General features: G+C 44.4%; 1 protein-coding gene across 2 annotated transcripts in view; it reads left to right on the top strand.

Annotated features, from left to right (window-relative positions):
• Positions 1–26,051, top strand: part of fam113 (family with sequence similarity 113) — a 51,411-nt gene that overhangs the window by 21,672 nt on the left and 3,688 nt on the right. The window contains exons 8-9 of one of the 2 annotated variants that reach the window (XM_084332638.1): positions 3,077–3,145; positions 5,518–5,595. In XM_084332638.1, coding sequence (XP_084188764.1) covers positions 3,077–3,145; positions 5,518–5,595 — 147 coding nt within the window. The remainder of the gene's footprint in view (positions 1–3,076; positions 3,146–5,517; positions 5,596–26,051) is intronic. The other variant, XM_084332639.1, reaches the window with a different exon arrangement.

Raw genomic sequence — 26,051 nt, 5'->3', positions numbered from 1 at the left:
GATAATTGATTGGTCCATGGAACTCGGAACAAAAACGTTGTCCCATGTTCACTTTAAGGTCTGTGGCAACACTTTACAGTCAACCTCATATTGTGGAAAAGTTGAGTGAAACTCATATTAAGAAATTTATCAATCTAGCGCAAATTCAGCACTATTGGCCATTTTAACACATCTTGTTATCACCAAGGAAATGCTTTGAAACTCATATTAAAAGCAGTTGGTCAATCTAGTGATCTATGCATGAAAACGATTGCTGTTTTCAGCTAATCTCTTTTACAACCAGATTGTTGTGTGTCTTGAAATGTACGCAAGCATGTGGAGTAACTCCTCCCAAAGAGGGCTCCTCTATTGTCTCAGCTCCTCCTACCAACACGGGTGTTGTGTACTGGAAAAACAACACTGGCAACGCGGCAAGCCTACCTGTACTGTACCGTGCCTAATGGTCAGTGGAAATGCACCATATCAGTCACCACTGGGTATTATATGGGTTTGTCACCAAATGGTCATAACATTATCACCCTTTTGATGGCATTTGCCCCCCAACACCACGATCACAAGGTGAAAAGGACGCATGTGAGATTTTTTTTTATTCTTGAACAATTGGGTGATTGCTAAAGCCAACTAAAAATATTATACGAGCAAAGCAGCTGAAGTTCCACCAGGGGTCACCGTCCTACATAATACATAACTCAACCTACATTACTAAACCTACTTTTCTAGAAGGTACTATACAGTAGTAGATACATTTATTATGTAGGTGAATGATTTAATAAAAAAATATATATAATACATCCACAGAGCTTTTAGAAAAGTGCAGAATAAAAGCATTGCTTTCCCCCAAAATAAACGATTGATTATGAATTTATAAGTAAAGAAAATTTGGACTGGTCCGAAATGAATGTTATTAGCATGTTATGTGTTGTGTGCATGTGTTCTCTCTACTTGGGGCGACAGTGGCTCAGGAGGTAGAGAGGTCATCTGGTAGTTGAAAGGTTCCCGGTTTGATTCCCGGGCAGTGTGTCGATGTGTCCTTGAGCAAGACACTTGACCCCTAAATGCTCCTGATGAGCAGGTTGACACCTTGCATCGTTGCCTCTACCATCGGTGTGTGAATATGGTGAATGTGAGGAACAAACATTTTATAAAAGCACTATATAAATGCACCATTTACCATTTCTACTTCCCATTTCCCTACGTGGAATGCTCGTGATTGGATAAACGTGCTACTAGTTGAGAGGTCCATGTATCTCTGCTCCCGTTTTCAAAGAGAAAATGGCAGCTTGCTCACTCGCAAATTTTTCTTTCAACCTAAAGTTGAACCTAAAATATGTTTGAATTATTGTACCCTATGTAAGCACACTATTGCTTTGGTCTGACATGCTGGTGCTCTAGTGCAACATCAAGTGGCTGAATGTTATCTATAGCACTTTCTTTTTTTTTGGGGTTGAATTAGACTCCCACATCGGTTCTTAACACTTTCAGTGCCAGCAGGGGGCGCACGATTTAGTGCTTGAATGCCCAGCATCCACTTCAATGTTAGCGTTAATATCGCCTAATCTATGTTTTAAATTATGGCTGTGTCTAATCTGCCCGTCTCTTATCTATGACTAATTTTCCAGTCAACATTGTCGAAGCGGATTGTTTTTTTTATCGGTTCATTTCCGTTTTATAGCATCTTGAAAAGCCCTCGTTTTCAAGGAAAATAAAAATATTCCATAATAAACGGAATATTCTAGAATACACAAAAACGTTCACATTTTTCAGCCTATTTATGAATAGTTTTCAAATAAACGCTAGATTATCGATAGTATATGTGTACGTATGCACGCTATATAGGCGATCTGATATCTGATCCGATATATTTCCTGATCGCTCGCACAGCCAAACAGCCACATCACACATAGGGGAAAAGCTTATATCTCCGTGAAAACAGGTCTGATTATCCTAAGACTGGTAAAATAGATTCCTTACCTGAGATCAGATGTTATCCAAAAAGATTATTCCAATTCCTGATCGCCATTCCAAAAATCTATCCTTTTATTGATCCAATGCTACATACTGTAAACACATATTACACGCTGTTCTGATGGTCCACAATGACTGGGATCATCTCCGGTTACATGCGTGAGAAGTAAAATGTGGATTCCGGATTTTTTTTTTCATCCATTTTCATTGAGTCCATTCCAAAAGGGTGCATTACCATCTGGGAGACGATAGGGGGCGCTTTTTTCACATCTGAGCTCCTGATGGGGCTGGTTTCCCAACGGTAGACTCGGTTGATGAAATATGAATTCGGATCGCTAATAAAAAAAATCACGCTAATTGTCGTGGTGGGCATTCAGGGGGTGGGCTGATAACACGTGTTATGTCGTGGTTAGCATCCAAAGTGTTAAGCTGCAGTTCCAGTACGGGGGTTCCAGTATTTATAGTTGCACACAACCTTTTTGCTAATCCCTCATCCACACGAGAGCACGCTAAATATGGAAATTGGACCAATCGCAGTGCTTGTAGTGCCGATGCAGTTACATTTTAGGAGAGGTGCATGTAGGCTTTGCCGGTAGGCTCCTTGGCCTGCGAAGCATCAGCGACAAGACATTTGAGTATACATTTGCCTTAATTCCCTGCAGATGGGAACTCCATAGATAGTTATTATAAAAGCAGCACTGAGAATTTGATGAAATTGCCATCTTCAAACCCCCCCCCCCCCCCCCCCCCCCCCCCATTCAAATGCTGGCTTGGTGGGGTCATTTTACACTGTCTAAAAGGAGCACTCAGCACTCAGTTGACACTTTGAAAGTCTAGGATTGAAAGCTTGATTATCACACTGAAAGTTGCCATGGATTACGGTAAGTGTGTGAAAGTTGTGTTTTTGTTTTTTACTCTTTAGCCTCCAGCACCTTGTTAAAGGTGTATTTTCCGGATGGGTGGTGCTACTAATCTTGTCACTAAATAAGCAGGCTTTAAATATTCTTTCTCCTCCTTTTCATCACCACTCTCTCCTCTTGGGGTCCTTTGGCACATTTGTGAGAACGTGTTTCATTCAGATGATTCTGTTGACTAGTGTCTGTGTTTCCAGTGGCTTGGGGAGCAGACGGATATGCTGGATACCCCTACCTTCCTCCTCCCAACTACTTCAACAACTCAGGTGGTGATAATTTTGGTCACTATAATCGTGATATGAAGTTTTCATACCGTTGCATCTCTACTGATTGGTCTACTTTTCAGCGTATGATGACAGTGAAATCATCAGCTCTGATTGGTCTACTTTCCTTCTTTTTTTTTTGATCCACTTTTTCTCATTTTTTCCTATTTTTCTCCCATCCCAATTTCGTATTTTCCAATTCTCCCCTCCCCTGTCTTGAACGTTGCTCGACTATGCCTCCCACTGGTCGGTCGTAGGGAGGATAGAAACCTTGCATCACGTGTCTCCTCCGGTACACGAGGAGGCAGCATGTCGCATCTTTTCACCAGACAGCGCGGACTCTCAGTGGCGAGGTGTAACGCATGGGAGGCTCGCACTACCCCCGCTACTTCCTGTCTCTGCTATGCATGCGTCCCCCAACTGACCTGTAGGAGTCGCTGTCCACAACGTCCAATCCCCACCCATCGACTTCCACCCGTTACCTCTGCTAATTGAGATAGTATGACGACTGGCCCAAGCCGGAGGCAATGCCCACACCGCGATTCGAGACCGGAGTCTCTTGCATTGGTGACAAGCGCAATCTCTGCTGCACCACCCAGCCGCCTATTGGTCTACTTTTCTGAGGACAGACAAACGACAGACCGAAAGACCAACACTGTTATATATGGCTTCAGGCCCTTCAGGCCAGCCTAAGCCATAAAGAAAACCTGATTCACTGCCTCGCCTTAATAATAAGTAAATTATTATAATATTATTAATTATACAACAAGTAGGTCCGACCACGCATTGTGATTGGTCGAGAGCGTTCTAAGCCGTGAGTATATTCATGATACACTCACGGTTAAATCACCATGAATATGCCACTGCGCTGGCTTTAGAATGTTGTAGAAAGTTTCAACCACCAACTGCCTGGTTGATAGCCTACTCCATTGGTTCTCAAACTGTGGTACGCGTACCACTAGTGGTACTTGGTGGTACTGCTGGTGGTACTTGAAAAAATGTAATAACATTTATTTATTTATTTATTTATTTTTGGCAGTCAGGCCACTGAACTTAGAAGCAGGCCAGGCCAGTGTTTCTAGTTGTGGTGGCGCGATAGTTAGATAACCTAAGTGGGGAACAACCAGGAGATCGATGTGACAGAGTAATGCAGTCTAAACAGTCATAAATCTTTTATTCAACTTCAGCCCTGATCATAACTATTTTTATTTTTAGATTTTTTGTAATGTCTGATACAAAATGAAATACTCCCACTTTTCTGAAGAGTTGTTGTTAAATCTGACATTACAAAAAATCCATCAAAATCTGTGTTGTTGCTAATCATTGACACATGCCTAGCCTGTAATAATCCCCCCCAGAAAATGTACTTTGCATTTGATATATTGAAAATATTTTACTTTTTGTGTTTTTTTTTTTTTTTTTTTTTTTTACAATAATTTGTGATGCCATCACACAAACTGGCATTTAAAGGGTTACAATTCAAAAATGTATTGAATGTGTTTTTTATTATAATTTTTTCAATAATGTGTGATGCCCATCACAAACACTGGCATTTAAAGGGTAAAAATAAAAAAAGATTCTGCACCAGAATGCAGGAAATTAAGTCTTTGTAACAAAATAATTCCTGGTGGGGGACCCCCACTTAGAAAGTGGCCTGACTGGGGCTATATTTCACACTATATTTCCCAGCCTGAATTATTTCCCCAGTCCGGCCCTGCTTATGTGAGTTGTCAATGGACAACAACATTGTGTGTGAGATTGAAGGACAATTGCTTGCTGTGTGAGAGAGAGAATTAAGTACATTTGCTGATTTTCTCACTTGCTATGTGAGAATGTTAGTTATTATGTTCTCAATGCCCCTTGCATTGTATGAGTTGTGTGGAAGAGTTTGCTAGTTCTAGTGCTACCCCTTTGTACATTGTGGCTGTGTCTGACAAAAGTTAACAATAAATAATGGTATTAGGAATACATTTGCCTCCTGCGTGAACTGTGCATAGCTGAATAGACTGTATTTTAACGTCGGCCATATGGTGGTACTTGGAGAGCCAGCTATGTTCTTAGGTGGTACTTGGTGTAAAAAGTTTGAGAACCACTGGCCTACTCCATTTGAAATTCCATAGCAAAAATACACCTTTAGGAAAAAAGATTTCACTAAAATCGATATAAAAGACCATATAATTGTCTGTATTCATCCTATATTTTTCCCGACGGTGTAACTTGCTGTATAAAAGCAGTAATACAAGAGAACCAGTGGAATATCAGGAATATTGCCTCTCGTGGCTGCGGGCGCATCACAGCCGCTCGTGGCAATATTCCTGATATTCCACTGGTTCTCGTGTATTATTGCTTAAATATTATTTGTTTCTCTCTCTTAGAGATGTACCAGCCAGGACCACGACAGTCGCATGGTGAGAACAACTGGCACAGTGAAGATTTATATGAAGATACTCATGGTAAGTTTCCTCAAGGCTACCTGAGTTTTGAGATGAAGGACCCAGCTGCTTACAGACCATCACAGAGGGACACACCAGTACATGGTAGGGGTGTAACGGTACATGAATTCGTACTGAACTGTTTCGGTACGTGACCTTCGGTTCAATACGTGCTGTGTACCGAAGGAATACAACGTTACTTTAACCAATAACGGAACACACGTGCAGAACTTAATTCAAAACTCCAAGTTCACCCCCTTCTCAAAATATAACTTGCGCAAAGGGATGGATGTTGTTTGTTCAGCCCACGCACACCACTGACTGACTGATAGATTCAAGATTCAAGAGGTTTATTTGTCACACACAGTCAAATGCGGGTGGTCATGCCCGCTTCAGATTGTGCAATTATACTAATAATAAAATAGACATAAAAAACAGATAATAAAAAGACATAAGATGTGCGATTGCAGCATGTGTGTGCTCATGTGTACTTGTGTGTGGAGAGTTCAGTGTTCTTATGGCCTGGGGGAAGAAGCTGAGCCGTAGTCTCTGTTGCGTGTGTATGTAGGCACTTGCCTGACTGCAGCAGCTTGAACAGGCTGTTGTTGGGGTGGTGGGGGTCTTTCATTATTCTGCAAGCTCTGGATTTGCACCTCCTGTTATATAAGTCCTCCAGGGGTGGTAGTGCAATACCCATAGTACGCTCTGCTGAGCGCACCACTCTCTGGAGGACCTTCCTGTCCTGTGCCCTGCTGTTTCCAAACCAGGCAGTGATGTTTCCAGTCTGAATGCTCTCTACAGCCCCGGAATAAGAGTTTCCCCGATACTCTGAACTAGGGGTGGACGGTATGGTCTAAAATTTATATTGCGGTATAATTTGAAGCATAGACGGTAACGGTATATATCACGGTATCAGTTTTTTTTTGTTTGACTGATAGGCAGGCTATATAAAGAATGACATCCTCAAGGCATGTAGATTTATAATATTTTAACTTAAAACTAGGCTACTTTTGCGTATACAGTCATTATATTCCAAATAAAAGAACCGAGTCGAGACTCTGTGCTGCTCCCAACGAATCCCAATAGTATTAGTCAGGGGGCCAATCCTGAAAAGTGCTTCCGTTAACACTTTTGCTGCCATGTTTGGGTAGAAGCTGTCAACACATTGTTTTGGTAAGAGGGGACCTATGTGAGATGTTCTAGGGTGGTTGACAAGTTTGAAAAATTATTTTGTGACTTTTAGAGGACATTTCAGGCAAATTTTTCAGATTGCCTGCCCGAAATGACATGCCCACAATAAATATAGAATATCTCCCCAATCACAAGGGCCATATAGATAATCCTGGTATCAAAAGAAAGGTGACAGCAGTGGGATGGCTGCAGAAGTGTCAGAATGTAAATGGATGTTACTGTGTCAGAGAAAATAGAGCTAGACCATTGAAAAAATGTCAAATTCAATTTCCGCCTAAAAGAATGTTTTTAGAGTGAATATCAGCTTGGAAACATGAGATAGAAGCCCAAATAATTTAGGAATCATGACTCCAATGTATGCTAGGTACTTTTGCCAAGTTAGAGCACAGTAATTTGATACAGTGCAATACTACACAGGTTATGTCCAAGCGGAAATCTATATGATTCTCGAAGTGACCTTTCGTGCTAATGCTTTTTGATATTTTTTTTCTTGATCCACTTTTTCAAATTTTTTCTGTTTTTCTCCCATCCCAATTTAGTCGTGCCAATTCCCCCCCTCCCCTGTCTTGATAGTTGCTCGCATGTGCCCCCCACTGGTCGGTCGTAGGGAGGGTTGAAAAATCTATCGCATGTCCCCTCCGATACATGCAGAGTCAGCCAGCCACTTCTTTTCACCTGCCAGCGCGGACTCTCATTAGCGAGGTGTAACGTGTGGGAGGCTCACACTACCCTCGACATCTCCTGTCCTTGCTGTGCAGGTGCCCTGACCGACCTGTAGGAGTCGTTGTTTACAACGACCAGATTACCACCCATCGACTCCCCTCCTACTGACTCTGCCAATTGAGTCAGTATGACGGCCGGACCAAGCCGGAGGCAACGCTGACAGCTTGATTCGATACCGGTGTCTCACACGTTGGTGACGAGCGCTTAGACCGCTGCGCCACCCAGCCGCTCCGCTTTTTTACTTTTTAATGTTGTATTTTGACAATACACTTGGATACCATGATAAGACAAAATATTTGTGTGGATTACTGAGGATCATCTTCCCAGTAATATAACCATTGTATGTATACAAAATATTACATTAAACATAAATAAAAACTAAAACAATAAGATGTATCCAGTGTTAGGGTCGGAAGGAACCAGAGCAACTCAGGGGTTGGGCAGGTTCAAGCCAAAATGTGTGTTTATTTGGAAGAGGGAGGGACATTTCTGGGACGTGTATGGTGCAACTGGAATTCTGGATATGAAATGTGTCCCTGACCATGTGTATGAGTGCAAAGCGTGTGTAGTGCATATTGTGTGCAGAATGGGAATGTTGGAAGTGTTGTTAGTGTGCGTGTAGGCTATGGCGTGAGACAAGGTGTAGTCAAGGCTGCATGGGGCACTAGAATCCTGGTGTCTATGAGGACGAGGACAGGCCCAGGAATCCAATGGGGCACAGGAGACACTTGAGGAGGAAAGAGACACAAGGTCAGAATGGCACAACAACTGGATGCATAGCAAGGTAATAAACTTGGTGAGTCTAGAATCTCAGGTACATACCGTTAGGACAGGGGTGGGCAATTATTTTTCCCGGGGGGCCGAATGAGCAACTGAAAATATGTTGGGGGGCCGGGCCAAAATTCCAAACTCAATTATGCATAATATACATTTTATTTCTATATAAAAAGCAGTAAATGGCATTGTTTTGACCCCTGGTAAGAGTGTATGTTATTATTTGGCAATTAAAAGGTGAGGTTAGCTTTCAAAAATATCATTTATTCAAATAGAATTTATTTCCAAAATGATAAACAAAATGTGAAACATTAATAACAAAGGGCATTTTGAGTTTCATATACTATTGAAACAAGGATTTTCTTAGCTTTCTAAAGACATCACATCATCTTATAGCAAAAATAAACAAAACATGTCACTGAACTGTGTAAAGAAAAGTGTCCCAGTTTTGTAGCCTTTTTTACTTTACATGCCTATATTAAACATTTAATGTTTTCAGAACTGTGCAAAAAAAAGAAAAAAAAATATCAAGTGTCCCATTTCACTTGTTATATTTCCACATTTTAGTGTTCTTCAGTTCTTTTTTTTCATTCAGTGTGAGAAATCCAGTCTCTGTTGAGCTTTAACAAGTCCATCAAAGTCAGGTTGCATGTCTGAGGTGGAGATGCGAAGCACAGCTGCCAGATGTTCATCAGTGAGAGAGGATCTGTACCTGGACTTGGTAAACGTCATGACTGAGAATGTCTGTTCACATACTGTATGTAGGTGGATCCAAAGAGAACCAACATCTTCTGAGCATGTCTCCTAAGCGTATACTGTGCGTGTGAACGTTGACATGAAAAAAAAAAAAAAATATTAAATAAAAATATTTCTTTTTATTTTTTTTTATTATCATGTAATCTTTCGCGGGCCGGTCAGAATCATCCGGCCCGCGGGCCGTACAATGCCCAGGTCTGCGTTAGGACCTAGAAGGCTCTTCAGACTCAAGGTTTGCTGGTTACAGACGGCGATCTGTACACCCCTGTGCCCTCAGTGCACGTGCTGAAGATCTCGTTGTTGATGTGCTTTTTTCTGGCGGCCGCACCACAACATCCAGATCAAGATCGGTTTCTTCACCGTTAGTCTCTTGAATGACATTGGAGTTCATGCACCACGCTGCATGAGCACATCCACATGCCCCACTGCAATACAGGCCTCTTCTGCAACAGACACTGTCTGGTACTGCACTGACTTCCACTTTCCTTGCATCCACACTTAACCCTTGGTAAGAAGCATGGGGACCAGCATACTATTCATCATCTGCCAACCACAATTGGTGAGGGCAGTTGTGGATGTGTCACTAGTGACTGTATATTTTTATGTTGTGGGATTTGTACAGCACTTTGTTCAACTTTGTCAGTGTTGTAAAGTTTAAACCTTTTAAAATATTAGACAAACTAAACACTTTGCTTTAGGGATGCCCCGATCACGTTTTTTGCCACCGATACCGATCACTGATCGTCTTGAGCCATATCGGCCGATACCGATCCGATACCGATCGTTTTTGATTAAAACATTTTTTTTTTAATTATTTTATATAATTCTTTTTTATAAAATATATATATTATATAATTAGACTTGTACTTGTATTATCTGCGAGACATCGCCACCACGCAACAAGTCAAGATGCTCGCTATCTGCAAACAGCTCCACTGTCTGTGTGTACTCGAGTAGCCTCCAGCTACGGCCAGGATTCTCCGGCGCTGCAGCTGGACCCTAGTATTGGTATAAATCACATTCAGCAAGCCCTCAGCTCAAATACGCATCGAATCAATGTTATAAGACATTGATATCAGGAGCTATCTGTAGCCACTGCTAGCCGGCTAGATAACGTTAAGACAACGCCTCAGTGAACTATTTAGTTTAGAGCTAACGTGAGCTAACGTGAGCTACCGAGTCAACGGAGGTAACTTATCATGAACTCTACTATTGCTGGAGCATTTGTTGATATCAGCAGTAGGGGTGGGAATCACCAGTTTAATCACGATACGATACGATATCGATTCTTTGGACAACGATACGATATTATCCGATATCACACAGTCTGCCACGATACGATACGATTCGATTCAGGTGCCTGCGATCGATATGAGACTATATTATGTGCCCATTTAATACAATCAGTAACATTTAAATCAACAAAAAAAAGGGCAATGGAAATATCATGACATTTTTATTTTTGAGCTCTTCCAGACATTTAAATGAAAAACAATATATTGTTTTTAATACAAATAGACCTCCTGTTCACTGTTTTTGGTTCATTTCTTTTTTTTCTCGATATTAATATCCTATTCACTGTCACAGAGCTGTATTTTGGCTGGAAAAGCATATTGGGAGTCCCAAGGTGCAGTACCGGCCAGATCCTGTTAGTGGGGCTATCCCAGAGAATGCACCCTCCCAGTCCCCACTTCTCTCTGCCTATGGCACTGGGTTAGCTTGTTAGCTCACGCTAAAGTAACGTTATCTTCGATCTTTAACGCGACGTGGGCATAATGGAGTGACGAGGATTGCAAAGCAGGTTAGATGCATTGGACCCGTTGTGGAATAAAACAGCAGGGACATGTTTTGGGTCACAGAATAGGCACACTAGTCTTGCTCTAGACCAGGGGTGGGCAATTATTTTTCCCGGGGGGCCGAATGAGCAACTGAAAATATGTTGGGGGGCCGGGCCAAAATTCCAAACTCAATTATGCATAATATACATTTTATTTCTATATAAAAAGCAGTAAATGGCATTGTTTTGACCCCTGGTAAGAGTGTATGTTATTATTTGGCAATTAAAAGGTGCAGTTAGCTTTCAAAAATATTATTTATTCAAATAGAATTTATTTCCAAAATGATAAACAAAATGTGAAACATTAATAACAAAGGGCATTTTGAGTTTCATATACTATTGAAACAAGGATTTTCTTAGCTTTCTAAAGACATCACATCATCTTATAGCAAAAATAAACAAGACATGTCACTGAACTGTGTAAAGAAAAGTGTCCCAGTTTTGTAGCCTTTTTTACTTTACATGCCTATATTAAACATTTAATGTTTTCAGAACTGTGCAAAAAAAAGAAAAAAAAATATCAAGTGTCCCATTTCACTTGTTATATTTCCACATTTTAGTGTTCTTCAGTTCTTTTTTTTTTTCATTCAGTGTGAGAAATCCAGTCTCTGTTGAGCTTTAACAAGTCCATCAAAGTCAGGTTGCATGTCTGAGGTGGAGATGCGAAGCACAGCTGCCAGATGTTCATCAGTGAGAGAGGATCTGTACCTGGACTTGGTAAACGTCATGACTGAGAATGTCTGTTCACATATGTAGGTGGATCCAAAGAGAACCAACATCTTCTGAGCATGTCTCCTAAGCGTATACTGTGCGTGTGAACGTTGACATAAAAAATAAAAAGTAAAAAAAAAAAGATATTAAAAAAATATATTTTTTTTAATTTTTTTTTAAAAAAAAATATTATCATGTAATCTTTCGCGGGCCGGTCAGAATCATCCGGCCCGCGGGCCGTACAATGCCCAGGTCTGCTCTAGACGCTACTGCTGTGTTGATGTTAAACGGAGTTTGAGTTTCACAACACTGGGCGCGGGGCGATGACGTCGCCGGATTTTCAAAATAAGAGTATCGCAATATGAATCGATCTTTTTACGTGGCATCGATCCTATTTGATTATTGATAATTGTAGCTGAGGGGTACAATTCCCTGACTGTATTGTTAGATATGATATTTAATACCACTACCTCATGTACTTTAACTTCTGGCCACCCAGTACAAGATATAAGTATGATGAACACTTTCCCACCTGATGAAACGAACCAACACAAATGGACCAAATCGAATATTTAATACAGCAAAGGGTGTATACAACATTCACTTAATTACATTTATGATTTGAAATGTTAAGTATGCACTTTTATGGCAAATGAGTATTCGTAGGTAAATCAACATTGAATGTCCAATCTCTGGTTGCGCAGGGAGTAAGTATACAACCTGGAATATTTAGGAAACGATAGCGATAGTACTTAAATGATTATAGCTGGATACACTAAGGGGGGGGGGGGGGTGTCCCGCTGGTTGTAAGACAGTAGGAGGGGGGGGTTAGAGAAGTCGCTGGCGGTATCCCATCTGGCCGACGGTGTCTTGGGAGAATCCAAAGTCTTAGACCCAGTGCCCACAGAACCTCGGGCCGTAGACGAACACAGCTGGACCCTCTGTGGAACGGTATCTGCCGGTCCACAACGGAGAGACGTGGTGCGACCTCACGTGTAGAGCGCCGCCTCACCTGTAGTCCTCTCCGGGGGGTAATTCCAACACTCGACAGTGTTGGCCTTTATCCATGGAATAATCAAAGCACATAAAGCATAATCCAAGAGCCGTGGAAGGCTCGCCGTCGTCGGGTAGAGTAATCCAATATACAGGTCCAGTCGCTCTTGACCCGGAGCTCCTCGGATGCAATCACCACTAGGGGTCTGACCAGCCTGGATAAGCGTCCAGATAACGTCAGGAACGATGGGGGTACTGATAACTGTAGAACTCGAACCGAGCGATGCACCATACATAAATAGACTATTATTAGCTTAATAGAATACGTCCAACTCGACGGTATGGTGCCAAACTATGACCATTCAACTATTAATCTACACGATATCTCAATGCCTATTCTGGGCCAAGTAGGCCCTACTACACCGCACGTGCTTCGTGGGGAGGCTTTTGCGTCTGTCACTCTGTTGGAGGGTAAAGAACTGGACTAAAAGGAAGTTCTACTTTACGAGCGTCATATATATATGCGCTATGAACAAATAGTACCACACGTATTTCGCCCGGCATATTACTGCGCGGAACCGGGGGGTTGCCTCGACATGTTAGGCGGCACGATTGAACTTGAACCTAGGGGTATGGCAACCTGGCGCCAGGTTCTCGTCCAATGGTAGAATGAAACTATTATGGGCTGTTTAGTAGAAACGGGGATATTCAATGCATATTGTACAAGGAATATACAGGGGATATCAAACGATATACAAATACAATTAAATATATATATATAAATAAATATACATATTCGGTTTAATCTGATCCTTCACAACAATAATAGATCGATATATCGATCTGGATCGATGTATCGTCCCACCCCTAATCAGCAGCTATCAGTAGCTAGCCAGCTAGATAACGTTAGACAATGCCTCATGTAGTCACTGGGTCATTTAGTTTAAACAGTAACGTTAGCTCGGTAGGTACTGGTAGCCAACGTTAGCTCAAGTCGCATCATGCACCAGACTATAGCAGACTGCGAAGCTCTTGTTTACATGAGTGCGGGAGGGGCTGGGGAGGAGGAGGCGCCATATGCTGCTTAGCTCTGTGTGTCTGAGAGAGAAGTCAGCAGTGACTGTGAGATCTCCGCTAAGAATTGGATCATGTTTTTCGATCGGTTTTGACGGTCGGCGAAAATAAAGCATTATCACCGATCGCATACCGGTATTTATACTGATTATCGGCCGATAACGATCGGTGGCCGATCGATCGGGGCATCCCTACTTTGCTTCCCTGAAATATTGTAAGCCGTCATTTGAGGCTTTATAAAAGCAGCACAATGAACACAAATCTGTCAGTGCCGAGTCCGACCTCATCTTAAATAACAAACAGCATTGCTTGTTGTAATTAACAAAGAGGCAGAGTTGATTTTGCAAATATATATAATTTTTTTTTCATATTCGAATCCCATGCCCATCGAACGAAGCTTCGAAGTATTTAAGACAGCCATAATATTCAAATACCCATCCCATATAGCCCATATATATCCCATGTAGAACCCTCTCCGATGTTTTATTGCAGAATTATAGATGGGGAATTCTGAGCCTTGGTAATGTTGATTTGATTTTGATTTTATTACGGATCCCGTATACGAATGTTGAGACGGAAAGAGAAGTGTTTTCTACAACAACAAAAATATCCCTGCTTTGGCAATATGCATTAAAAAATATATAATTGAAAATGCAATGTTGTACTGTTGCATACTTAATGGTGTGTCTGTGGTGGTCTCAGTCTCACTGTACTACACTGGGATGTGTCTGTGGCTCAGTCGGACTGTACTGGTGTGTCTCAGTCTGACTGTACTGGTGTGCTGTGTCTGGCTCAGTCTGACTACTGGTGTGTCTGGCTCAGTCTGAATACTGGTGTGTCTGGCTCAGTCTGAATACTGGTGTGTCTGGCTCAGTCTGAATACTGGTGTGTCTTGCTCAGTCTGAATACTGGTGTGTCTGGCTCAGTCTGAATACTGGTGTGTCTGGCTCAGTCTGAATACTGGTGTGTCTGGCTCAGTCTGAATACTGGTGTGTCTGGCTCAGTCTGACTGTACTGGTGTCTGTGGCTCAGTCACTGTACTGCTGTGTCTCTGGCTCAGTCTGACTGTACTGGTGTGTCTCTGTAGCTCAGTCTGACTGTACTGCTGTGTCTGTGGCTCAGTCTGACTGTACTGCTGTGTCTGTGGCTCAGTCTGACTGTACTGATGTCTCTGTGGCTCAGTCTGACTGTACTGATGTCTCTGTGGCTCAGTCTGAGCAGCAGGGCCCTTCTGTTGCTGCTGCATTGTGTCCACATCCAAGACATGTGAAGTCAAGTCAAGTCAAGAGTTTTAATTGTCACGGCATACAGGTATACAATGAAATGCGGCTGGTCTTGCCCGCGACGATGTGCAATACAGTGGTACAACATATAATAGAATCCAATAAAATACAGTGGTACAACATATTAATAGAATCCAATAAAACAGTGCAATAAACAGGTACATGGTGTGCCATCTCGGTATCTGTACATTAGTATTTACAGAGCATATAGGACATGCTAGGTAGCTTTAGTAGTGCAATACACTGTTCCTGATGCTATACTACTTTAAGTGGCCTTTCCTCTGGCCATAAGTGTGCGTGTGTGCGGCATGAGTGTTAAAGTGGCTGCTAGTGTGTGAGCGTGCTCAGCGTGCGTGTCGTGTATGTGCTTGTGTGTGGATAGTTCAGTTTCTGTGTCTCTCAATGTTCATTGTTCAAGGCTCTGATGGCCTGGGGGAAGAAGCTTAGCCTAAGCCTCTCCGTCCTAGTAGCTGGAGTTCGCAGGCGTCTGCCTGACCTCAGCAGCTGGAACAGGCTGTTATTGGGGTGGTGGGGGTCTTTCATTATCCTGCAGGCTCTGGATTTGCACCTCTTGTTGTATAGAGCCTGCAGGGGAGGTAGCGCAATACCCGTGGTACGCTCGGCTGAGCGCACCACACTCTGTAGGGCCTTCTTGTCCTGTGCCGTGCTGTTCCCATACCAGGCAGTGATGTTTCCGGTCAAGATGCTCTCTACAGCTCCTGAGTAGAAGGACTGGAGTATCTTCCCCGATACTCTGAACTTCCTTAACTGTCTCAGGTGGTAGAGGCGCTGCTTCGCTTTCTTTACTACTGTGTTTATGTGTGTTGACCATGTCAGGTCCTCTGAGATGTGGACCCCCAGGTACTTGAAGCTGCTCACCCTGTCCACGGTAGCCCCGTTAATCGTCAGTGGTGTGTGTGTCTCCTGCTGTCCTCTCCTATAATCCACGATCAGCTCCTTGGTTTTACCAATGTTCAGGAGCAGGCTGTTGTCCTGGCACCAACGTTCCAGTACCTCGACCTCCTCTCGGTAGGCCTTCTCGTCGTTGTCCGAGATCAGCCCCACCACCACCGTGTCGTCGGCGAACTTCACAATGGAGTTGGAGCTGAACTTGGCCGCACAGTCGTGTGTGTAGAGTGAGTACAGCAGGGGGCTTAGAACACAGCCCTGGGGGGACCCGATGCTCAGGGTAATGGTGTTGGAGGTCTGACCCCCCACCCTGACCGCCTGGGGTCTTTCACTCAGAAAGTCCAGTACCCAGGCGCTCAGGGCGGAGCTCAGGCCTAGCTCGATCAGCTTGTCCACCAGTCTGGTGGGGACTATGGTGTTGAACGCTGAGCTGTAGTCAATGAACAACAGTCTCACATAGCCCCCCTTCTGACGGTCAAGGTGGGAGAGAGTGCTGTGCAGTACCTGGGAGACCGCGTCATCAGTGGACCTGTTTGTCCTGTATGCAAATTGCATAGGGTCCATATCACTGGGGAGAGAGGCACAAATGTGGTCCTTGACCAGCCTCTCGAAACATTTCATGACCACAGAGGTGAGTGCCACCGGTCTGTAATCATTTGGACATGTTGGGGAGGGTTTCTTCGGTACAGGGATGATGGTAGACATCTTGAAGCAGGCAGGGACTACTGACTCCGCCAGGGATTGATTAAATATGGCGGTGAACACCGGGGCAAGCTGGTTTGCACAGGACTTAAGTATGCGTCCTGTTATACCATCTGGGCCTGCAGCCTTCCTGGTGTTCACCTGCATAAATGCTCTTCTCACACTGTGTTCCGACAACGAGAGAGCGCCCCCGCCCCCCCGCGGTTGCCCCCCCCCCTCCACAACAGCCGGTGCGCCAGTGACGTCACTAGCCAGAGGGCTAGCGGCGACACTGTCTACACCGAACCGAGCGTAGAAGGAGTTGAGTTTGTCCGCTAGAGAGGCGTCGTCGCTCCCCATTGAGGGGGCGTTGACTTTGTAGTCAGTTATTGTCTTCAGTCCCCTCCACAAGCCTCTTGTGTCGTTTTGTGCCATTTGTGTCTCCAGTTTCTCAGCATATGTCCTCTTAGCAAGTTTAACAGCCTTGCGCAGAGTGTAGACTGAAGCCTTGTACTCTTCCATATTTCCTGACTCTCTGCCCAGGTTGTAAGCCGTGGTGCGTGAGTTTAGGGCTGTTCTTATAGTGCTGTCCACCCAAGGTTTCTGGTTTGGGAAAACCCGCGCCTTCTTTGTGAGGACAATGCCGTCTACCACTGTTGCTATGTAACAAACAACGGTATCAGCGTACTCGCTGACGTCACTGGCGCTTCCTTTAAACATGTCCCAGTCTGTATCCGCGAACGCGTCACAGAGATCGGTCTCTGATTCGTCAGACCACTTTTTTGTCTCACGTGACACGACGACGTCACGCGATCTTTGTTTGTATGCTGGAATTAAAAAAATGGAGCAGTGATCGCTCGCGCTTGTAGAGCCCATCAGTGGCGGAGCCGCTACAGCCTTGTAGGCAGCTCTGAACGGGGTGTAGCAGTGGTCGAGTGTGTTCCCCCCTCTTGTGGAGCAGGCGATGTGCTGAAAAAAGGTCGGCATCACTTTTTTCAGGTTTGCCTGATTGAAGTCACCAGTCACTATCGTCGCGGCTTCTGGGTGCTTGATCTGCTGTTTGTTGATGTAGTCGTGTAATTCCCCCAGCGCTTTGCCAGTATTTGCCTGTGGGTGAATATACACGACGGATAAAATGACCGCGGTAAACTCACGGGGTAGGTGATACGGGCGACACAGGATCTGGAGATGTTCCATATCTGGGGAGCATGAACTTGAGAGGACATGTACTTCCTTGGGATTAACCCAGAGATTGTTCGTGAGGATGCAGACCCCACCTCCGATGCTCTTCCCAGAGGCTGCCGTGCGATCTGCTCTCAGGACGGTGAAATTGTCCGATGGAGAGACGCTGTTGTCCGGCGTCGCTGGCTTGAGCCATGTCTCAGTGAAACACATGACGTTAACGTCTCATCTCCCGTTGGAATCGGACCCTCGCTCTTTTATTAAAACATCACTGGCGGGTATGTCATACGACCGCCAGACACTTATGGACCTAAACTCCGGACTCAAAGAGGAGTTGGTAGACACTTTATGCCCAGAATGGCTAACAGAAATCAAGCGGGAGAACGACAACAAAGGAAACGGCAGAAAGAAGCATAGAGGTAGACGAGGCGGTATCAGACTTAGATTAAAAAGATCTGCTTACCGTCCAGCAATTCCATCCATCTTTCTGGCGAATGCACGTTCGTTGGAGGGAAGGATGGACGACTTTAGAGCGAGGGTCCGATTCCAACGGGAGATGAGACGTTAACGTCATGTGTTTCACTGAGACATGGCTCAAGCCAGCGACGCCGGACAACAGCGTCTCTCCATCGGACAATTTCACCGTCCTGAGAGCAGATCGCACAGCAGCCTCTGGGAAGAGCATCGGAGGTGGGGTCTGCATCCTCACGAACAATCTCTGGGTTAATCCCAAGGAAGTACATGTCCTCTCAAGTTCATGCTCCCCAGATATGGAACATCTCCAGATCCTGTGTCGCCCGTATCACCTACCCCGTGAGTTTACCGCGGTCATTTTATCCGTCGTGTATATTCACCCACAGGCAAATACTGGCAAAGCGCTGGGGGAATTACACGACTACATCAACAAACAGCAGATCAAGCACCCAGAAGCCGCGACGATAGTGACTGGTGACTTCAATCAGGCAAACCTGAAAAAAGTGATGCCGACCTTTTTTCAGCACATCGCCTGCTCCACAAGAGGGGGGAACACACTCGACCACTGCTACACCCCGTTCAGAGCTGCCTACAAGGCTGTAGCGGCTCCGCCACTGATGGGCTCTACAAGCGCGAGCGATCACGACTCCATTTTTTTAATTCCAGCATACAAACAAAGATCGCGTGACGTCGTCGTGTCACGTGAGACAAAAAAGTGGTCTGACGAATCAGAGACCGATCTCTGTGACGCGTTCGCGGATACAGACTGGGACATGTTTAAAGGAAGCGCCAGTGACGTCAGCGAGTACGCTGATACCGTTGTTTGTTACATAGCAACAGTGGTAGACGGCATTGTCCTCACAAAGAAGGCGCGGGTTTTCCCAAACCAGAAACCTTGGGTGGACAGCACTATAAGAACAGCCCTAAACTCACGCACCACGGCTTACAACCTGGGCAGAGAGTCAGGAAATATGGAAGAGTACAAGGCTTCAGTCTACACTCTGCGCAAGGCTGTTAAACTTGCTAAGAGGACATATGCTGAGAAACTGGAGACACAAATGGCACAAAACGACACAAGAGGCTTGTGGAGGGGACTGAAGACAATAACTGACTACAAAGTCAGCGCCCCCTCAATGGGGAGCGACGACGCCTCTCTAGCGGACAAACTCAACTCCTTCTACGCTCGGTTCGGTGTAGACAGTGTCGCCGCTAGCCCTCTGGCTAGTGACGTCACTGGCGCACCGGCTGTTGTGGAGGGGGGGGGGCAACCGCGGGGGGGCGGGGGCGCTCTCTCGTTGTCGGAACACAGTGTGAGAAGAGCATTTATGCAGGTGAACACCAGGAAGGCTGCAGGCCCAGATGGTATAACAGGACGCATACTTAAGTCCTGTGCAAACCAGCTTGCCCCGGTGTTCACCGCCATATTTAATCAATCCCTGGCGGAGTCAGTAGTCCCTGCCTGCTTCAAGATGTCTACCATCATCCCTGTACCGAAGAAACCCTCCCCAACATGTCCAAATGATTACAGACCGGTGGCACTCACCTCTGTGGTCATGAAATGTTTCGAGAGGCTGGTCAAGGACCACATTTGTGCCTCTCTCCCCAGTGATATGGACCCTATGCAATTTGCATACAGGACAAACAGGTCCACTGATGACGCGGTCTCCCAGGTACTGCACAGCACTCTCTCCCACCTTGACCGTCGGAAGGGGGGCTATGTGAGTCGAAAAAACAAACATAATAGCTAAAAATGTGCACAATCGTCGCGGAGCTAAACCAAAGGCGACTGACCGGGGTCGCGCCATAACACGTCGGCCATGAATTGTTAGGATTTTGCCTATTCATGTTGAACCTGTTTTGGTCTTGTGTATTCATGTTGAACGGTTTTGAACCGGTTTTGGTCTATTCACTAATCAGGAATCAGTGCAGAGTCCGACCTCATAACAAACAGCATTGCTTGTTGTAATTAACAAAGAGGCAGAGTTGATTTTGCAAATAAAAGAAAATCATATATATATAATTTTTTTTTTCATATTCGAATCCCATGCCCATCGAACGAAGCTTCGAAGTATTTAAGACAGCCATAATATTCAAATACCCATCCCATATAGCCCATATATATCCCATGTAGAACCCTCTCCGATGTTTTATTGCAGAATTATAGATGGGGAATTCTGAGCCTTGGTAATGTTGATTTGATTTTGATTTTATTACGGATCCCGTATACGAATGTTGAGACGGAAAGAGAAGTGTTTTCTACAACAACAAAAATATCCCTGCTTTGGCAATATGCATTAAAAAATATATAATTGAAAATGCAATGTTGTACTGTTGCATACTTACTGGTGTGTCTGTGGTGGTCTCAGTCTCACTGTACTACACTGGGATGTGTCTGTGGCTCAGTCGGACTGTACTGGTGTGTCTCAGTCTGACTGTACTGGTGTGCTGTGTCTGGCTCAGTCTGACTACTGGTGTGTCTGGCTCAGTCTGAATACTGGTGTGTCTGGCTCAGCCTGAATACTGGTGTGTCTGGCTCAGTCTGAATACTGGTGTGTCTTGCTCAGTCTGAATACTGGTGTGTCTGGCTCAGTCTGAATACTGGTGTGTCTGGCTCAGTCTGAATACTGGTGTGTCTGGCTCAGTCTGAATACTGGTGTGTCTGTGGCTCAGAATTTTTTTTAAATTATTAAGAACAGAATCGACATTGCTTTATTATTATTCTTTTATATAACTATATTACTGCACATGGCTACTTTTTTATCAATTAATACAAGCAGTCAGATAAATTAACTATTTTGGGACTTTCTATTTTATTTAGAAAGTTCTTAAATCAGAATGTCCCACCCAATACCCAGCTGTTAAAAACTGTTCAATACTCCATGTTATTAGTAGAGGCTGTGTGTCTTGGTGCGCTCCGGGTTCTGTTTACAGTTTGCGTTTTGAGCGTGTAAGCTTGCCGTAGCGATGATGTCACGCTCTAACGTCAACACAGGAAGAGTTTTAACACACGGTGGTGGAAGCTGGATGCTGATATAAATAAACAAATAACCAATAAATATGGAGTTATATTTGAACCTCTGTTGTCAAGCCTTGTCAATATAACCCACCCCCTTTTCTCACGAATGGAACTGGTGTCGTGGAGTCCGCTTTGAGCGTTTTCCAGGGTTAGCGGCTAACGCTAGTTAGCTTAGCCTATGTATTACTAGTTAGCAGCTAACATTGCTCGCATCAATTATATTGCATGTCATTGATCTACTGGTCGATCACGGCCGACTGGTTGGGCACCACTGGTCTATAGAAATAAATGCATTCGAACAAGAAACAAATGTATAGTAGACATAGCAATGGCAGAAAAAGTTGTGTGAGTAATAATGGCTCGTTGCGGCTCGCTTCTCGTGCAGAGACGGAGAGGAGAGATCGTTCGCAACGTTTAAATTCCTCAAAAAAAAACTCATAATAATTTCTAGAGAGTATCAATAGCAGTACCGATAACGTCTGCGCTTATCAATACTCCGGTCTTTTCTAATATAGTACCGGTTCCCGTTTAGAACCGGGGGGCACTATAGCTGAAACCAGCAACTCCGGATCACAGCGTCTCTCCTTCGGACTCCGTACAGAAGCCTCCGGTAAGAGCGTTGCCGGGGGTGTCTTGTCTCCTTACGAACAATGGCTGGACTAGCCCAAAGGAGATAAAGATACTCTCCAGTTCATGCTCCCCGGACCTGGAACATCTGGCCATTCAATGTCGCCCGTTTCATCTCCCCTGAGAATTCACCGCCATTATCATGACGGCGGTGTACATCCCCCCCCAAGCGAACACCGCCAGGGCCCTGGCGGAGCTACAGGGGCATCTAAACATCCACCAGATCAAGCACCCGGACGCAGCCATGATCGTAGCCGGCGATTTCAACCAGGCGAATCTGAAGAAAGTGATGCCATCCTTTTTTCAGCACATCGCCTGCTCCACCAGGGGAGGAAACAAGCTGGATCATTGCTACACCCCGTTCAGAGCCGGCTACAAGGCTGTACCGGCTCCGCCATTAGCGGGGGCTACAAGCACGTCCGATCATGACTAGGGATGCCCCCCGAAACCCGGTTCTAAACGGGAACCGGTACTAAATTAGAAAAAACCGGAGTATTGATAAGCTCCGACGTTATCGGTACTGCTATCGGTAGTCTAGGAGCGGATTAGCTACGGAGCTAACAGAGTGTACCATCCATCTGCGACGCAACGGTGGCAGTAACAGTGGACACAGAGTAATGTTAACGTTATGTCGAGTTCATACTACACTACACGTATGAACTCGACATAACGTTAACGTTACTCCGTTTCCATGAAGTGTTTAATTAGCAGCAATCTGTTGCTGAAAATTTAACGTTAAACCGGAAAACCGGTTTAAGAGGACAGGAAGCCATCATGAAATCGTTGTAGTCATATTGTAGTCTTTTAGTCTTAACTAAAAGATTTTAACAAAATAAAAAGCAGCAGCACTATTGGATAACTGAGTGACTCATGTTTGCTATGTATTTCTTTCTTTAGGGGAGTAGGACATTTGTTACACAGTTTTAGCATGATGTTTTATAGATGGCTAGGTTAAACACAGGTTTTTGTTTTTAAGAGGGGGGTTTTGATTTGATTTGATTGAAGTGTATTTCAAATATGCAACACAACAAATAAACATCAAGTACAGATATAGCCTTAAGCTGTTCAAATAATAAATGTATACATTATTTTTTAAATAATAGTAATCTAAAAGAACCGATAAGAGTATCGATAAAGTACCGAACCGTTAAGCAGTATCGATAAGAGTAGTAGTATCGATAAAATCTAGGGATGTCCCGATCGCCTTTTTTTGCTTCCGATCCGATCCCGATCATGTGATTTTAAATATCTATCGATCCGATCGTTTCCGATCCGATCTTTCACATTAGTAATCAATTTTGACACATTTTTGTCAGAAACTGGCAGAGCGAGACAAGCCCATCTGTTGCCTATAGTCCGGGGCGCGAGCGCGGAGGCTTTTGTTATTACATTCACCCTGAGAAATGTGCTTCTGCTTCATATGAGAAATATTAAAAGTTTCAATATATGTTTGCACATTAGTATACATTCAGTGTTCGACTTACGTAATGGTCCATTCTGGTCTGAAACGCCGACGATAATCCTCAGTCACGTTATCCTCCAGGTGAAAAGTTAGTCTGAAAACTTCGCCTCCAGCCTGTCCTTGCAAACATTGCAACTGGCTTGACTTTCTATTTTAAAATGCTTAGTTCCAAACCTCTGACATTAAGTCTAGCTGCTCAAGTCAGTGGATATTAACAGTGTTTCGGGAGCGACGTGTGGTACTGTTGTTGTGATGTGGAGCGTGTAGCGTGTAGCCGGTCTAAATTAAAGGGAATGTGTTTGTTGCAACGGTGTAAATTAAAGGGGAATGTGTTTGTTGTGGACAATTATTCTGCTCTGTGTGACAATAAATACATTAATGATGATATATTATATGTAATTTAAAACCAAAACTAAGGCCTCCGTATGAGTTTAAGACGTGGACATGGTCATGTTTGTTGAATAAAATTTCTCTTTTTTTTGACTGCCGATTTTTATTATTATTTTTTCCCGATCCCCGATCCTCTGAAAAGCACGTGATCGACGCCGATCACGTGATCGGATCGGGACATCCCTAATAAAATCCTAACGATACCCATCCCTAATCATGACTAAATTTTCTTATTTCCGGCTTACAGGCAGAGATCACGTGACGCCGTCGTGACACGTGAGGTAAAGAGATGGTCCGACCAATCAGAGGCCACGCTTCAGGGCGCTCTAGAGCAGTGGTTCTCAACTGGTCTAGCCTCGGGACCCAACATTTTCCTTAGTCATTAAGTCGTGACCCAAAATTTTTAACCACTATGATTTATGTAAAAAAAATAATATTTGCAGTAATACGCAATCTTTCAAAACATGAAATAAACACAAAAAAGTGCAACTATTGCTAAAAACCCAATGAAATAAAATAATAATAAATAATATATGCTTCTTAGCAGATTTCTTAGCTTAACATAACAGACCTAAGTTTGGGGGAACTAATGGGATAACTGGGGTTGCAACAAAAGTGCAACTAGGGCTAAAAACCCAATGAAATTAAATAATAATAATAAATAATTATGCTTCTTAGCAGACTTCTTAGCTTAACATAACAGACCTACGTTTGGGGGAACTAATGGGATAACTGGAGTTGCAACAAAAGTGCAACTAAGGGCTAAAAACACAATGAAATAAAATAATAATAAATAATATATCCTTCTTAGCAGACTTCTTAGCTTAACATCCCAGGGAACTAATGGGATAACTGGGGATGTTGTTTGCTCCTGACAAGAGTCTCAAAGTCTGGGGTGATGGTAGACAAAGCAACTCTGAGGTCATGCTCAATGTCCAATCTGTTCCTCCGCTTTGTCTTCAGCTGGACCAGAGCTGAGAAGCCACTTTCATAAAGTTAGGTAGTGAAAAAAAAAAAATGAAAAAAAAAAGTAATAAAACGTAGACTGGGGAATGTTCCAGGGAAGCGCCAGTGACGTCAGCGAGTTCGCAGATACTGTTGTTAGCTTTATAGCAACCTTAGCTGATAGTATCGTCCCCACAAAAAAGGCGAGGGTGTTCCCGAACCAGAAACCGTGGGTGGACAGTACTATCAGAGCAGCTCTGAAAACTCGCACCACTGCTTACAACCTGGGCAGAGAGACAGGAAATATGGAGGAGTACAAGGCAACAGTCTATACTCTGCGCAAGGCTGTTAAACTTGCTAAGAGGACGTATGCTGACAAGATGGAGGCACAAATGGCACAGAATGACACAAGGCTTATGGCGGGGACTGCGGACGATAACTGACTACAAAGTCAGCGCCCCCTCAATGGGGAGCGACGGCGCCTCTCGCGGACAAACTCAACTCCTTCTACGCACGGTTTGGTGCAGACAGTGGCGACGCTAGCTCACCGGCTAGTGACGTCACCGACGCGCCGGCTGTCGTGGAGGGGGGGGGGGGAATCCGTGGGGGGGCGGGGACGCTCTCTCATTGACGGAACACTGTGTGAGAAGAGCATTTATGCGGGTGAACACCAGGAAGGCTGCTGGCCCAGATGGGATAACAGGACGCATACTTAAGTCCTGTGCTAACCAGCTAGCCCCTGTGTTCACCACCATATTTAATCTATCCCTGGCGGAATCCGTGGTACCTGCCTGCTTCAAGGTGTCTACTATTATCCCGGTACCAAAGAAATCCTCCCCAACAGGTCTCAATGACTACAGACCGGTGGCACTCACATTTGTGCCTCCCTCCCCAGTGATATGGACCCTATGCAATTTGCATACAGGCCAAAACCGGTCCACTGATGATGCGGTCTCCCAAGTACTGCACAGCACCCTCTCTCACCTAGACCGCCAGAAGGGGGGCTATGTGAGACTGTTGTTCATTGACTACAGCTCAGCGTTCAACACCATAGTCCCCACCAGACTGGTGGACAAGCTGATTGAGCTGGGTCTGAGCTCCGCTCTGAGCGCCTGGATACTGGACTTTCTGAGTGAAAGGCCCCAGGCGGTCAGGGTGGGGGGTCAAACCTCCAACACCATCACCCTGAGCATCGGGTCCCCCCAGGGCTGTGTTCTGAGCCCCCTGCTGTACTCACTATACACACATGACTGTGTGGCCAAGTTCAGCTCCAACTCCATAGTGAAGTTTGCCGACGACACAGTGGTGGTGGGGCTGATCTCGGACAACAGCCTGCTCCTGAACATTGGTAAAACCAAGGAGCTGATTGTGGATTTTAGGAGAAAACAGCAGGGGACACACACACCACTGAGGATAAACGGAGCTACCGTGGACAGGGTGAGCAGCTTC

This window comes from Notolepis coatsorum, assembly GCF_963971535.1.
Source record: "Notolepis coatsorum genome assembly, chromosome: 17".
Lineage (NCBI taxonomy): Eukaryota > Metazoa > Chordata > Actinopteri > Aulopiformes > Paralepididae > Notolepis > Notolepis coatsorum.
This window is presented reverse-complemented; position numbering and strand designations above follow the sequence as displayed.